Source organism: Vicia villosa, linkage group LG7 (assembly GCF_029867415.1).
Source record: "Vicia villosa cultivar HV-30 ecotype Madison, WI linkage group LG7, Vvil1.0, whole genome shotgun sequence".
NCBI classification, from domain to species: Eukaryota; Viridiplantae; Streptophyta; class Magnoliopsida; order Fabales; family Fabaceae; genus Vicia; species Vicia villosa.
The window spans coordinates 109291157-109308914 of record NC_081186.1 but is presented as its reverse complement, the minus strand read 5'-3'; the positions used below and the strand labels follow the sequence as shown (position 1 = coordinate 109308914).

The 17758-nt window shown below is 33.1% G+C and overlaps 2 protein-coding genes across 2 annotated transcripts; one reads left to right on the top strand and one right to left on the bottom strand.

Annotated features, from left to right (window-relative positions):
• Window positions 1–2282: 2282 nt before the first annotated feature.
• LOC131618249 (subtilisin-like protease SBT1.9) lies at window positions 2283–4713 on the top strand. Its single transcript, XM_058889511.1, has one exon. It carries the CDS (start codon window positions 2312–2314, stop codon window positions 4607–4609), a length of 2298 nt encoding a protein of 765 aa, XP_058745494.1. The 5' UTR covers window positions 2283–2311; the 3' UTR covers window positions 4610–4713.
• On the bottom strand, window positions 4693–5595 carry LOC131618250 (uncharacterized). The gene has a single exon (XM_058889512.1). The coding sequence runs from the start codon at window positions 5418–5420 to the stop codon at window positions 4821–4823; it is 600 nt and encodes a 199-aa protein (XP_058745495.1). The 5' UTR covers window positions 5421–5595; the 3' UTR covers window positions 4693–4820.
• Window positions 5596–17758: the final 12163 nt, after the last annotated feature.

Sequence of the window (17758 nt, the reverse complement as noted above, 5' to 3'; positions counted from 1 at the left end):
ATATATATATATATATATATATACCCAATAAAATATTTTTAAAGAAAAATAAATGATCTTTACCGTATAATAGTACGTGTAAATGATGAGTGTAAATGGTAAGTATTTTTTATTCTCCGTGACACAATAACTAACTTCTCATTTTATTTTATTTTTCCTTTTTTTTCTTTTTCTTTTTCCACTTGTATCATTCTCATTGACCCTTTCAAATTTTCTCCAACTTCTCTCATTTCATCTATATTGCATGACTTTTTTATGTTATATTCCTCATTCTCCTCATTACCTTTATAATTCCCATTAATTCCAGTTAACTCCTCACCAAGAGCACTAAACCTAGACCTATTTTCTCCAACTTCTCTCATTTCATCTATATTGCATGACTTTTTTATGTTATATTCCTCATTCTCCTCATTACCTTTATAATTCCCATTAATTCCAGTTAACTCCTCACCAAGAGCACTAAACCTAGACCTAACGTATGCGTTCTAACATTGAATGTAATCGTCGTCCTTGGCGCACCATTTGTCGAAGTTGCATGTCATTCCTTCATTGGCCTAAGTTCTCAGTCTAATTTTAGTCATTCTTCCCCACTTTTCCATGGACATCTAACTCCTTAACTCTTTCTTCCACTATCTAAGCTTCCTTCTTTTCTCCACATCCTTTAGTATGATGACCGAATCTTCCACAACTTAGACACAAAAGATCTAAGCCTTCATATTCTACCTTATAATGCCTCACATTGATAGAGAACATTGCAAGTAGTGGTTTAGTTAAGTCGATTTGTATAAACAACCTTGCATACTTTCCTTTCTCACTTATGAATGTGTTCTTATCTACTTTAACTATTTTTCCATACTCTATTTTCTTAGTATTCAATAGGGAGGTCTGAAGTTGTGACCCACATTCTTAGTCACTCAATTGCATCTTCATTCCCTAATCGGTAGATAATGGTCATAAATTAAATATGGCCCCTGCATTAGTGCAAAATCTTGGTTTTCTTTACTGGTAATATGACTAGGTAAATATCAACTATATGCAACACAAATTTCCTTGCCCACGTCTGCTAAAGTCTATTATCCAAGGCCTTGTAACATATCTTTTCCCCATCATTTTGACTATCACGCCTCTTTTCCAAGCATTAGCAATTTTCCATTCTTCCACTTCATATAGTATAATCTCATGACAAACATACTCTCCATATTTCTTCTCTTCAATTCTTAAACCTTCCTCTGGCCTTTGGACTTTCAAAAATCCTTTAGGTGATTGTTCGTGCTCCTCTAATTCTTCATTTTCATCGGGTTTTTCTACAGTCACCATATCCTTAGGAGACATTCATTGTTTTTTATTTTGTCAGCATCTCGATTCAGATTGTTATTATCCCCTATATGATTGCTTGCTAGAGAGTTACCTCTCTTTATATATCTCTTTTGGTTCTCTTATCCCTCAAATCATCTTCTTCGCGCATAGTTGTTTGGTTTGCATTAGCAAACCCTAGCAATGGTTGACTCATGAAAATCCTAAAAGTTTTGAAAATCTTGAAAAAAATATGGAGAATGATTGTACCAACACTAATGCATTGGATACAACCAAAACTTCGTAGTTAAATGTGATGGGGTGAGAGTAGTACTATGATGAGTAATCTCTTAGGAAATCCTTCAAAAAGTGTGCTAGTATAGTAAAAAATTCTCAATTGTGACCGTGCCTTAATAAATATTCATGATTCCAAGGTATTTTATAAAATAAATAAATGAAAAAATAATAATAATTAAAATGAAAGAGAGCGGTATAAAAAAATAGATAGAGATAGGGGTATTCGCAAACCAATTTAATTAAGTTTCAACAGAATCTCATGACCAAACCTCAATTTTTACAATCATATCATGTAGAGAAAGTTACGATGATTTTCTAACCATAAAATCTGTAAAGCATTACCCCTTCATTGCACTTAATAGTTGTTCGCTCGTCACAAGTAGTAAAATTGCCAATATAGAACAAACCTTAAAAAAATTGAATATCAGATTCATTTAACTAATCATTCAAAATGGAACAAACAGCAAATAATTTTATCTTTAGACTAAATAAACTTTTTCTTCAAAATCGACTTATATACTATAAATGTTCTCAATAAAATATTTTTTAAACTAAAATAAATTATTCTAATACTATAATAATACGCATCTCTACGTGTAAATGCTAAGGATCAATAATATCTGATCAGAATACATTTCCTATTTAAAGTATATACCATTTTAGTTTAATATATTTCAAATCCACCATAGTTACACACTTTTTAAACATAAAACTTTCAACCATGATTCTTCATATTCATCTATCTGTATTATTCTCCTACATTACACTCTTTCACCTCATTTTCATCACATTAGCTCAATCTGAAAACTATATCATCCACATGAACCTATCAGCCATGCCTGAATCATTCACAAACCATCACACTTGGTACCATTCAACTCTTTCTTCTGCATTACAAAATTCACAACTCACAACAATAACCAATAATCTCAACTCTCAAATTTCTTCCAAGTTTATTTACACCTACACACATGTCATGAATGGCTTCAGTGCTAATTTATCACCAAAAGAACATGAATCTCTCAAAACCCTACCAGGTTACATTTCTTCAATACCTGATTTACCTGTTAACCTTGACACAACCTACTCACCTCAATTCCTTGGTCTCAATCCAAACAAAGGCGCTTGGCACGACTCCGATTTCGGAAACAATGTAATTATCGGTGTAATCGACACCGGAGTTTGGCCAGAAAGTGATAGTTTCAAAGACTACGGAATGACTGAAGTTCCTTCAAAATGGAATGGACAATGTGAAAACAGCATCCATTTTAATAAATCACTTTGCAACAAAAAACTCATTGGTGCTAAATTCTTCAACAAAGGACTATTAGCCCAAAATCCAAACGCAACCTTAGGATTAAACTCCACACGTGACACAAAAGGCCATGGAACTCATACATCAACAACAGCAGCAGGAAGTAGAGTTGATAAAGCATCATTCTATGGTTATGCAAATGGAACTGCTTCTGGAATAGCTTCGAATTCGCGTGTTGCAATGTATAAAGCTATATGGGAAAATGGAGCCTTCTCATCTGATATAATAGCTGCAATTGACGCCGCAATATCAGACGGTGTCGATGTTCTTTCATTATCATTAGGTATTCAAGATGTACCGTTGTATGAAGACCCTGTAGCTATAGCAACGTTTGCAGCTGTGGAAAAAGGTGTTGTTGTTGCTACTTCAGCTGGAAATGATGGACCTGCCCTTAAAACTATTCACAATGGAACACCTTGGGTCATAACTGTTGCTGCTGGAACTATGGATAGAGATTTTCAAGGGACTCTTATACTTGGAAATGGTAACAAAATCATAGGTTTGTCTCTTTATATAGGAGAGTTTTCTTCTAACAATGTTCCAATTGTTTTCATGGGTTTATGTGATAGTGTTAATGAATTGAAACAAGTGAAAAGCAAGATTGTGGTGTGTGAAGACAAGAATGGAACTAGTGTCTCTAATCAACTCTATAATTTGGATGTAACACAAGTTTTTGGAGCAGTTTTGATTTCAAATGTCACAGATGTACCATATAAAAAGTTTTTAGCATCAATTTTTGTCAATCCAATCAATGGTGAGACTGTCAAAGATTACATCAAAAATTTTAACTCAAAAAACACTAGTTCTATAGCAAGTATGTCTTTCGAGAAAACCGTTTTTGGAACAAAACCAGCACCTAGTGTTGATTCTTATAGTTCAAGAGGTCCATCAAATAGTTGTCCATTTGTTTTGAAACCCGACATCACTGCGCCCGGAACTTTAATCTTAGCAGCATGGCCTTCAAATGTTCATGTGATGGATTCGGAAACTTCTAAAGATTTTAACGATTTCAATATGATAAGTGGAACATCTATGGCATGTCCTCATGTTGCAGGCGCAGCCGCGCTTTTAAAAGGCGCACACAAAGATTGGAGCCCCGCGGCTATTAGGTCAGCGATTATGACAACATCAGACATATTTGATAATACTAAAGAACATATCAAAGACATTGGAAATGGTAACGAAGTAGCAACGCCTTTTGCGCTGGGAGCTGGTCATGTTAATCCTAATAGAGCACTTGATCCTGGTCTTGTTTACGATGTGGGTGTACAAGATTATGTTAATCTTCTTTGTGCACTTAACTTCACACAACAAAACATCACTGCCATCACAAGATCATCTTTCAATGATTGCTCTAAACCTTCTTTGGATCTTAATTATCCTTCTTTTATTGTTTTCTTCGATGGTGGAAATTCTTCTTCGAAGACATTACATGAATTTCATAGAACAGTTACTAATGTTGGTGAAGGGAAAACAACTTATGTTGCTAGCATTACTCCTATTAAAGGTTTTAGTGTTAGTGTTATCCCAAACAAGTTAGTGTTTCATGAGAAGAATGAGAAGTTGAGCTTCAAGTTGAGGATTGAAGTTGAAAGAATGACAAATTTAGAGGAAGTGGCTTTTGGATATCTAAGTTGGATGGATGAGAAGCATGTAGTTAGGAGTCCTATTGTGATCACAACCATTAAACTACTGAAATCCTAGATTTATAATTTGTTATGATGTTGTAACTTGTAAGTGTTATTATCTTATGAACCAAATGGAAAATGTAAATTAATTAAGGAAATATTTGATAAATAATATTCAACTCTCACATATACTTTGTTCATGATAAACAGTACTTTCTTCATATATAGAAAGATAAAATCTTAATCACCACTACTAATGAATATATTAACAAAGGGAGAAAAATAAACTAATTTGAACTTGAAGATTCTAAATTAAACTTCTCTAATAAACTAGAACCTTTAAAACTACTAGAAACACTCCATTGATCGGAGTTTGCCACCGACGACGGCGCCGCCCCATTCCCGCACTTCGCCACCGTCCTTACACTCTCAATCAACGCCTCCGTCCTCGACTCCTGCGACAAAATCTCCGACAACTTCTCCGGACTAATCACCAACTTCACCTTCCACACCCCGCTACTATTATACCTCGGAAACACTTCATGTTCAGACCATATATTGTTACTATTATTATTGTTGCTAGTACTCCTATCGCACGTGGACATTCGATACGGAGTTAACGTTTCGAATGTTTCACCAAATTGTTTCTTGAGAGGGAGAAGATAGTAAACTTCACCACCATGAAGTTCTTCGTTTTTCATGAGAGGTTTAGAAAGTATGTTGCAATTGTTTTTGAAGATTCCATGATGTGGAAACTCGTTGGTTATGCATTGGACCGTTATGGGGGCATATAGTTCCATGATGCCTCCATTTGATGTTACAATTCTTACCATGTTGTTGTCTTCAAAATCTCCATGATGGAAGCCTTTGAATACGCAGTTACCCATTGTGTTGAGTCAATTATGATATGATGGATCTAGTTTGAGGCTTTGGTTGTGATGATGGTGAATGGTTATGGTTATAAGGGTTTGAATATTGAGAGGAGTGATGATGAATGAGGATGTTTCTTGAGGGTTTCTTTTTGATAGGATAGATGATGACTAGCCGACACAAAAAGGTATCAAATCCTTTCTTTGTTGTTGTGATTCCATAAACTAAGATTGCCTATTTGTCTATGAAAGTATCGGTTATGGTATGGGCCATGGTTTGTAGGGGTGATCAAATCCAAACCAACCCAATAGAAAACCGCAAACCAAACCAAACCAAACTGAAACCGCAAAAAACCGCATTTGGTTCGGATTAGTTTGGGTCATCTTTTAACAAAACCGCATGATTCGGTTTGGTTTGCGGTTTGTATTTTATAAACCGAACCAAACCGAATCAAACCGCATTATGTTACAACCTAACTTTTACTTAACTCACATCCAACCCAAACTAAAATCTATAATATCTTAACCTTATGATTACGAACAATTTTCTCATCCTTACACATGATTTTAGTCCCGATCTTCTCAAATCTCTAATAGCATTATCGCGTCTTCTTTGCCACATACATCTTTCCTTTTTTTCTATAATCTCTACTCTCTTATATTCTTTCTTTTTCACCTTCTCATTTTTAGGCAAATGTTCCCTATTTCAGTTTCGTTTTTATCGCACATCTTCTTCTCTAATCTCTCAACTCTTTTGTTTTTTCTTTTTCACCTTCACTAATCTCTCGTATCTTCTATTTTTTTGTTTCATTCTAATAATTTTTATATTGTTTTATACTATTATTTTATGTTTATTATTCCACTTTTGTCTAATTTAATTTTTACATATTAAATAGAAAGTTATTGTCAAAATATGACGGGTTTTATTGTTATTTAATAGTGTATGAATGTCTAAATACAAAGTTATGTTATCATCTATATGTATATGAATGGTTCAATAAAATATTTCTAAAAAACCGAACCAACCGCACCGAACCAAACCGCATTAGGTTGGTTTGGTTTGGTTTGGATTTTTTTTAAAAGCCAACCGAACCAAACCAAACCGCACGATTTTTTCTCTTGCGGTTCGGATGATTTTTTTCGTCAAAACCGCCCAAACCGCACCGCGATCACCCCTAATGGTTTGTAGTGCATGTATGGTATTGGTTATAGGTTGGTAGCTATTATAGTAAAGTGGTCCTACTTTATTTGTATCATAACAGAAAAACCTTAATTTATCTAGATTATGATAATTCGTGATCATTATTATTTTTAAATATTTTAATGGAAAAAATCAAAATATGAATGAGTGGAGAACTATAAAATTAAATATATTTTTGAACGTGCGTGGTCTAGTAGTGAAGGCTTTGGTTTTGAGAGTATTTTTTTTTTAATGTCTCATTTTTTATCGTTCAAATAGTATTTTTATGATAAATTGTTCGACACTGGCATAAGTGTACATTTGTTCACAAATAAATAAAAAATATGAGTATTGATTGTATGTTTTATTATGATTAGCGGAACAAATAGGAAAATAGTTGGTTTGGTGTATTGTTAAAACTAACTAGAGGACAATATTTGTGAGAAGATTTTCCCCGTCCAACAACCCCGAAACTCTGAAATGAAAAATAGTCCTCGGGCCAAGGCGAACTAGTAGCATGAGAAATGACTTCCCTCGAACTAAGTTTGCTCTCCTGCAGATCTAAGTTAAGGACATTTGGTAAGTGGCTTTTCAATCTAAACTTCTTCAAGTTCAGGGATGAAAGTCAGTCTCATCTTGCCCTTCAAAGGTGGTGGAGGTAAAACATTATATATCACAATCTAATCAAGAGAGACATGAACTTCTGTCTCAACGGGGAGAAGAGTAATCTGAACATCTAGACCGACGATTGTACCTAAGATAGAAATTTTTCTAGTGGACGGAACACTCTAAATACCTTCCGAAAGAGAGGCAACTGGAAGGTCTTTCCTCATCTATCACATTCCTTCTTCACTCTTCATTGAATCCACGCAACTAACAAAGGAGACATTAGAGGAAGAGTAGTTCAAGAAAACGATCAAGAAAAGTGAGGTTTATGTGTCACTTACCAGAAATGGTGTTCCTCTCCTTCTCTGATTTAGCATCCACGAGTCAGCGGGTCTGGATGAACCTTATTCAATCGTTTTCTCGGTGCCGCATCGGGTGGAACGATACTACCGTCACAGCCAAGCTCCTTGTAGAAGGTCACCAATATTGCTTCTTTAAGTATAACTCTTCCTAGAATAAGTCCTCCTCCTTATAGACATATATAGGACCCCATCCCCAATATAAAGTGGCTTCAAGCACCTACGAACAAGATGGAAATAAACTCGACCAAATACTAGAGCAAGGAATCTCACAAGGAAAAATGACAAAGGAAGTAGAACGAACACTTTTGCAGGTCGTTAACGGAATAAAGGGCCAAAGTAACACTTTAGAAGCCTCTCATATGTTACTCATCCACTAAGAGAGAAATCACGTCAATTCTGAAGTATTCAAGTTCACTATCATTCATGTTTCATTTTCTTACTTACTCGAGTGTTTTAGTACTAACTTTACATATCAGCGACCTCCCCACTACCTCAAAAGCTCAGGATCACGACACCAAATATTGCCTCTTCATTTACCTATCAACTTTGGTTCCACTATAAAAAATTAGAATTTATATATATATATATATATATATATATATATATATATATATATATATATATATATATATATATATATATAGAGGAGGGATCAAATTACACCCGAAGAGTTACACCACGAGTTACACTCGTTTAATAACTACATCTCAAATTAATATTTTTTAAATTCAACCGTTCGATTGAAACATAATATCATATAGATCATACCTATAAAGTTTGAGCTTAATCTATAATGATTTACTATATCATCAAGATATCCAAAGATTAACGTCAAAATGAGCTTTTATATAACGTTAATTTTGATGTAATTCAATGACATAGTAAATCATTATAGATTAAGCTCAAACTTTATAGGTATGATCTATATGATATTATGTTTCAATCCAACGGTTGAATTTAAAAAATATTAATTCGAGATGTAGTTATTGAACGAGTATAACTCGTGGTGTAACTCTTCGGGTGTAATTTGATCCCTCCTCATATATATATATATATATATATATATATATATATATATATATATATATAGATATATTTTATATTAATTTCAATGACTAATTGGCTGGTGGTATGAAGTTTCAATATTAAAATTAAATCAATGAGCGAACTGATATCCATTAATTAATTTACCTCCTTTTTCTTAGGGGGGGCTTTTTCACCGACGGACCAAAAAAAGACGAAAGGATTATGTAAAAGATTCATTATTGATTTAAATATATTTTAAGATTGAATAAATAAAATTGTTATTTTCATGGTTGTTTGCATGGGGGAATATAGCTGGATGAGCGTGTAGGGTCAGATATATATATACGTGTGTATAGGGATTTTGGATGATCTCGTTGATATTGAAATGTTAACAACATTGAATCCGGTGAGTCAAAAACAGCATGTGACCAAACTTAGGTTGTATTTCATTGTGTCATAATAGGCAGCATTTGTCGGTTATGATACCATCACCTGGAATACATGTTGCTTCATGTATGCTTCCTCTGCATGAGTGGTTTTTGTTGGATCGTGAAAGAGTTATAACAAGTGCATGCAACCATACAAAAAGAAAAGTTGACAAAACGTCTTTGTTCAATGCCTTGAAATGTTAGATATAATTCTTACTATATCTGAGTTTATTCTTAGCTCATGAACTAAAATAAGAGCTACCAAAAAAGGAATTAGGCTAGAGTCTAAGAAAAACGAACCACAATTCACAAAGTAGAAACTTAGGACTGCACCCCTAAAAAAATTAGAAGACACACCCTAACGATTTATCAAAAAAACTATTTTTAAATAAGCGAGATACACCTATCTTTCAAGTTTTTCTCGTCAATTGGTGATCCTTTAAAAATTAAATTATTCTTGATTTTTCATAAAGTCTACATCACTAAATGATAAATCATGATAAGACCGCCTCTAATACTAGTCAAATCACGTAAGGAGAAAAAATATCAAACAGAGATAAAATATCCCCTTGTAAAGCAACTACACTACCAAGCCACCGAAAAATCATATACCACATAGTTAAAGAAATAGAGCAAGTGACAAACAAGTGGAAAATTGACTCTAAAGACCCAACACATAACACATAAGAAACACCAGTAGGATCTAGAATAATCCCTCTAATTCTCAGATTCTCTCTGGTCTGGATTTTATCCTAGAGGAAGTGTCAGGAGAAGACCACCATTTTCGAGGTAGCCTGACTACTCCAAATGGAAGCTAACAAATAAACTAAACTATAAGGAAAGTAGAAGAATGGGCAAGAGACTTAAGAAGATTGCAGTATGTGGAGGTGACAATATTGATATTGTTATCTCTCAGAAACCAGGACCTAGGGATGTCAATGGGCGGGGGTACATTCCCATCATAATCTCCGCCCTCGAATTTATTCTCCATCCCCGCTTCGGATCCCCGCCACGGTGGGATTTTGTCCCTCATCCCCGCGGATCCCCGCGAGTCCCCACAGATTCCCAAGATTCATGCAGAGATCCATAGACATGATTTTTATTTTTTATTTTAAACCAAATTAATAGTAAAAGCTTCAAAAACTAACCACGAAAAATTTAGAAATTATTCCTTTATGATAAATATATTGTTTTAACAATATTTAATCTATAATATTGAGTGTCATAACCACCAAAATTTCAAACTTAAAAAAAACTTGAAATAATCATTTAGATCTCACTCTTTTCCTAACAATGCATATATATTTTAAATTTGTGTATAAGATTAATTATATGAAATGACAAATAAACTTACATAATAATTTAAAACTATATATATAAATTAAGACATTGTGCTTTTTTAGGCGGGTCGGGGAGACTTTGTTCCTCATCCTCGTCCCCACGGGGAAAATTCCCCATCTTTGGGGCCCCAAACTAGGAATCCCCACGGAGATCCCCGCTAACGAAGGCAAGTTGACATCCCTGCAGGACCAGTGATTGCTCACCATCAAGAGATTTACACTTTGAATACTCTAGATAAGATCATCCACCAAATATTACTCATAGTCTAAGAGACTTCTCCTCTAAAGAAAACTTCAGACCATGACCTCTTCTTCCCAAACACCAATATCATCCATCTTACTTATTTTTTGCTCAGATATCGGAAAATCCTATCAAAAGGAACTTTAAGAGGGATGTGCCCCACCCAATAAGTGAGCATACATGATCCCACCTTCCTTTTCAAACCATCCACAGACCAATATGAGGACTTTGCGGGTTTAGAATCTAGAAGATAGACTTCTCTCCACCAAAGGGAAACGAACTGGAGTCTTGACACACTACCTCATATGAAGGAGGTGATATCCTAGATCCTATATCTAACAATCAAAATATCTCTCATAACACCGGTGGACTCGGAAATCAACCTTCACCTTCTTTTTCCTTGAAGAGTAAGTTTAACAAAGCAAAAGTCACAGACTTCAAGCCCATTGTTCTTCTTTGGTTTACACACATATGTGAACTAACCCAAGTGTTGTTCCTTTTGGATTTGCTGCATTATGCAAAACAACATTGTTTTTTCAAGTTGTTTCTATAAAGGACACATGTGGGAACAAATGTCCCAGCATGCGTGCAACATTTTTTCCTTGTCTGCAGGACAAGGTTGTTGATGTGTGCGCACTTTTCAATTACTTAGAGCATGTTTCTTTGTCACTTGTGCAATACGGGTTGTTGATATATTTTAGCAATATGATTTATTTTATGACAAGGGTTGTGCAACAAGTGTAGATGGAGTAGATTTTGACCAAATTGACCTTTCAATTTTTCTTCCTTTATTACTTGACTTTTTATCTTTGGCTCATCTTTATCCATCTCCCTTTCTCCATTTATTTGTCCTTCAGTTTATTTTTATTCTAGGTTTTCAACAACAATTTCTTCTACTTCCTCAATGTCACTCACTTTTGTGCTTATGGTTATGATTCCATTACAGTGTTCCTTTGGGTTTGTCTAAGTTTTTGGGTTGAACGCTCCTGAATGTTGATCACCAATCTGCTTGGCAATATAACCAATTTGAGTCTCGAGGTTTTTGATTGAGGCTTTTGTGTTTTTCTGATTTGCCATGGACAACTGCATGAATTGGTTCAGGGATCCTCTAATTTCGATGTTATGTCTTGTTGTTGAAGAGAATGATTGTAACTTTGATATGGTTGTTGTCTATTTGTATGTATGACCTTTGGTCTCCATACTTCGTTATATTTGTTTCCTCTATGAAAGTTATTATTCTGATACTTCCCCGACCTTTATTGATTTTCTAAAAAGTTTAGTTCTTTGTCTGATGATGGGAAAAAATTGTTGGATGATCTCCGCTGCATAGTTCACAATAATCAATTTGTCGATGCTTTGGCATTTAGTGTATTTTTTGAGTTATTGAGGTGGTTTTGTCAATTGATTTGTAAGTTCATCCAAGGTTTGGGTTAGCAACTTGTTTTGGTCTAGGATTACACCATTGGCATTCATCTCAATGATGTCAACCTTTCCTTGTGTTTAGTTTTATTGTATTTCTTATGGTGATCGCTTAGTGTCATTTGTTCTATAATCATGATTGCGTCTTCGACACTCTTTGACATGAGGGGACCACCAGCAATTGCACCAAGGAGGAGCTTCGGCTACTATTGTAGTCCATTTCTGAATATATAAATTTGAGTGAGGTCGCCAAAACTGTGATTTGGACATCTATGCATCATGGACTTGTACCACTCTCAAGCTTCTCATAATGTCTTTGTTGATACTTGGGAGAACATGGTCATGATAGTCTTTGCTTCGATAAACTTATTGTGTGGGAAAAACCTATTAAGAAATTTTTTTCTGAAGATATTTCAATCGGTCATTATCTGTGTAGGTTGGTCCAAGTACCATTCCTTGACTTTTCCAATCAATTAATGGGTGAATAACCATGTAAGTAGTGCTTCTTCTTTAACTGCTCCAAGAGTTCCATATAATTCACACATTTTGGTAACATATATACGGATCTTTATGGTTTAGACCTGAAAAGGATTAGTGTATAAAATTTGAAGTAAGTTAGTATTCATTTCAACTTGTCTGGTATTTTTATGGGGTCTGACTATGTGAGTCAGTCTTCTTGGACTATTGTAGCAGGGCATGCCACCAGCAGCGTTGTTGGCCTGATTTGGTTGTTGTTGGCTTGATTATTCTTATCTTCCATTTCTTTTAATTTTGTAGAAACAGAGGTTTCTTCTGGCTAGTTAATCTCTTCTTTCACTGTTGATTTAGCAACCTGTCCTTTCGATTTCATGATCAAATAGTAATTTATCTTAAGAATATTTCCTCGAATAAACAAATCAACAATCTAACTACACACTTAGTAGCAAGATAAATAAAAGATATTCACAAATATCAACAATTATAAACATATATGAACAAAGATACTCAAAATGATAAAAATATTATCGCAATTCTTTCAATATCTAAACATCAATCTTCGGCAACAACGATATTTTCTTAGTAGAACAAAAATAAACATTTATTTGTATCATCTTTACATGAACTTGTGCGATATTTAAAAGTCGTTCGATAATCTCTATAACTTAGTTTAAATAATTGCGAATGAAAAAAAAAATTAATGGATGAAATTTTAATAAAATTTATAGGGGGTTTAACGGATATGAATCTCTCCAATTTATTCTCAACTAGCCTTTGGATTGCTTTCTAGTTTTATCTTTCACCTAAATCATTAGTATTTTATAATTTCTTAACCATTAAATTAGGAGCAGCATGAAAACCTGGAGATAAAGGCAGGAGAAGATTCAACCACATCTAAGTAACCACACTCAAATTTTAAAAAGTACCCTACACTTTTCTACATGCAAAAAGGAGGGACACTTTACCATAAAAGGAGGATATATAAACATAGAGAGAGAATATATGCAGTCTACAAATATTGAATGTGGGAATATAACGATAATAATGTTCACTGTTTTCTAGTTATAGTAATAAGTACCTATGTCTAGTATTTTAAAAACCGGACCGGATCGGTCGGTCGGACCGGTCGAACCGGGAACCGGCCAGGTAACCGGTCTGATTCAATAGTTAGATCGGATATGCCATCAAACCGGTGAAAATCGGAAAAACCGGGAAAATCGGAAAATCGGCGGTTTAATTGCTTTTTTTTTTTTAACTTTTTTTTTTAAACTTTTTTTTTAACATTTCTTTTAAACTTTTTTTTTAATTTTTTTTTAATATATTTAGTAGTGTATTACTTAAATAGCATTTTCACATAGTTTTTTTTATTAGTGACAAATTAAAAACTTTATTGTCTATTTGTTATATTTGCTAATAAATTTTCTTAAATAGCATATATTAAATTTTATTTGATTTTCTTTTTAGGAGGATCCTATTTTGAGTTAAATTTGGTACACATTGGAGTTATTTTGTTATAAACTATTCAATTAGATTATGTTGTAATTAGACTTTGTTTGCAATTAGACTTTGTAATTTTTTACTATTTTGTTATGTGTGATACCTTTGTTTAAAATTTGAATTTAAGTTATGAAATTGTGAATTTATGATATGATATTTTTAAAAAATTTAAAAGCTAGTTATATTTTTTTAGAGACTGAATCATCCGGTTCGACCGATTTTATACCTATATAATGACAGGTCTATTCAACCGAGTTATCCGATTTAATCCGGTTTGGTCGTGCGGTTCGACCAGTGACCCAGTGATTCGACCAATAAACCAATGACCCAATACCCTCACCGGTTTGATGACCGGTCCGGTTTTTAAAAGACTGCCTATGTCTTTTAACATAGGATCTTGACCAGGTCATTTGAAACAGCAATTAGTTCATAATCGTAGGAAACGTTCCTTTTGTTTTATCTTTCTCGTTTCCTCCATTAGCATCATGATATACAGTCCTACAACTGTCGGTGATACTTGATTACAATTTGAAACTTGGCTTACTAATGATGAAGTTTGGATAAAACCAATTTCTAGGACCATGTGCAATTATTCATTATTCTGTTTTTGTTAGAAGTAACTGAAATTTATTGATGATTTGAGTTTAATCACTTAATTAATTAATTGGTTTAACTAAGTTCTCAATTTGAGACTAACATTTTAGATTTACTATTTTTTTTTTGGTAAGATAACAATTTAGCTTGAGTTTGTGGACTCTATGTATATTTAGAGGTGGCAAAACGGGTCCGATTCGTTGGACATATCCGTTTTGACCGTACTTTTGTGCGGGGTGGAATATGGTTTTAGGCTCTCATCCTCAGGTGTGACCGCCCCGCTTCGTCTCGTTTATATGTGGATTTTTGCGAGCACAAACATTAATATAAATTTTGTACTTTTAAACTTAAAAAATGCGATACCCGCAAATTTAATCCGTCCCGTCCTCACTTTTTATTAGACGGTAATTAATTAATTAATCAAAGGCATGTTTTTCTTAGTGGACAATCATTCAATTCCAAATGTGGGATCGTGTCTAAAGGAAAATTGAATCTATGGCCAGTAACGGCATAAAATCATGGAGAATGGAAAGAAATTACTAAGTTGTGAAAGCACAACATTACCACTTGAACGGACTACCTTTATTCATGCATCATATATTTATCTAAAATTTCAGACTATAAAATTTAGTGAGACATTATAACGAATCTAAAAAAACTATATTAGAGTGATTGCTCTCACAAAAGAATTTAATATTAATACGTATTAAAATAAAAGAGATTATAAATTATCTCATCCAAATACTTTTGACACTAATATAAATAATATATTTTATGAATAAGTTTTCACCTTAACAAATAAATTACAAATAAATTACAGGTATAAGTCAATAGATGCACCGTGTTTTGAAATTTTTTTAAATATCATTTATTCCATCAATTGAAATAGATTAGGGAGACAAAACGAGTTCGACCTCTTGCATATGTTTGTTTTGCCTGCACTTTAGTGCAAGGCGGACTAAACGTTTAGGCTCACATCCTCTAATGTATCTGCCCCGCTCTGTTTTTCACGGGCTTTTACAGGCATGAACATTAATATAAATTTTGCGGGTTTTTTCCGTTCTTGCAACTTGTCTCATATAATGGTGGTGCTGTTTCCATCTCTTGCAAGGTCATTGTTATATTTTGAAATAACTTCGCAATGGTGTAAGTCAAAAACATTGTATAATTTATTGTTTTTTATGTCTGACAACATTGAGAAATTTATTCCTAGTCACATTATTAATATATTGCAAGCAATGTCGTTGTTTCGCAAAACATGATTTTGAAAATTTTATTTTGAGTATAGTCCTTTATTTGAATATTGCAACACACCGAGAAATTGGCGAATGGTAAAAAAATAAAAAATAAAATCATACACGCTATTTTCATTTTTTTTCTATTCACCATTTTTTTTTTGCAGTAGAAATAATCTATTATCCAGGTGGATTTAGCCACTAGGGGAAAAAGTCTCTATTTATTTTATCTTTTATTTAAAAGAGAAATAACATAGTACTTTGGTGTTACTAAAAAACCGAGGGGAAAAGTAACTCAGTTTTGTCTATAAACGAATATTTGTAGATTATTTATAAAGTAACAACACAAAAAGATATTACCAAAATATCAATCCATAAGAAACTTTTTACATACAATCAGAATACAAACACCACAATTATTTATAAAGGATGCTACATTGTAAAACTCAAACATTGATAATGAAATTATTTGGACTGAAAATAGTGAAACTTAAAAAAGCTTAGAAAAAATTTCGCTGCAAGAGCAGAACATTTCGGTGCTCTGGAATGGATTGCAGGAGTAGAAAATACTTCGGTGCATGTGTTCTTACATAATCTCTTATCTTGTAACTAAAAATTTATTTAATTTATATAAATTTTTATTTTATATTAGAAACAAATGAATGCAAAAGTCATTGAGAATATATTAAATGCAAAAACCATTGAACTTGAAAAGCAATGTGTATGCACTAAAAATTTAGTAGTTATTCTTCGTCGAGATTCAATGAAACAAGGATCCATTTATCTTCACCAAAATTGATAGTGATGAGGATAAATTAGATTCGAAATTCGAAAAGCATGTAAAATAAAAATAAATATTTTAATAAAACAGAGAACATATATATATATATATATATATATATATATATATATATATATATATATAGATGGAAATAGGTCAGGCCGATAATAGGGGCCTACAGGCTAGCCTATATAGGCTCAGGCCAGGCCACACATTATTTATAAATAGAAAAGGCCTAGGCTTTTTTATAAGCCTATTTAGTTAAAAAGGCTAGGCCTCAGGCCCTAAAAGAAGCCTTTTAAGCCTATCAGGCCGGCCTATTTAAATAAATATGAATGCTTTTTTTATTATCATTATGTTATGTTTTATACTTTGAATTAAAATACATAAATAAAATTTAGTTATCTTGAAGAATTTGTAAAAATAAGATGAAAACATCTGATGAACATTGTTTTCATAAGTTCTCTTAAACAAATAGTCTTGTAAAACTTATGCTAAGAGGTAAGTTAAAATAAGTCAATGCAAACAAATTTTTAGTCTCTTGATCTCTTAGTTAGTTAGTCTATTTAAATATTATTTTAATTACTTATATACATATGTCTAAAACAAATAGGCTTTTATATAGGTTAACAGGCTAACTAGGCCTTCGAAAAGGCCAAACTCAGGCCTAAAAACTAAGCCTACAACAGGCCACAGGCCAGGCTTAGGCTTCAGTTATTTCGACAGGCCAGGCTTAGGCTTGGCAAAAACTAGCTCGGCCCAGCCTATTCCACCCCTAATATATATATATATATATATATATATATATATATATATATATATATATATATATATATATATATATATATATATATATATATATATATATATATATATATATATATATATATATATATATATATATATATAATATTTTGTGTAATTTCTATTTGTATTTGATCACACGATTTAATAGTCGTGCAATTCTCTTTGAATTACTATTTCAAGTTGATGTTCTTAATTTTTTTTAATAAATAAACTTTTGTTAATTCAAAAAATCACATAAGGTACAATGGCGATCGCTTGGATTCAGCCCTCAAAACAGACAAAATGGAAAACAATAAAAAGACCTAAGTAACATTAGTTTCGCTATATATTTTTCTCTATACCACCCTTAATAAACTATCATGT

Bases quoted from the DNA above. Each gene is read 5' to 3' on its own strand.
- LOC131618249 (XM_058889511.1), top strand. From the start codon at position 2,312: ATGATTCTTCATATTCATCTATCTGTATTATTCTCCTACATTACACTC.
- LOC131618250 (XM_058889512.1), bottom strand. From the start codon at position 5,420: ATGGGTAACTGCGTATTCAAAGGCTTCCATCATGGAGATTTTGAAGAC.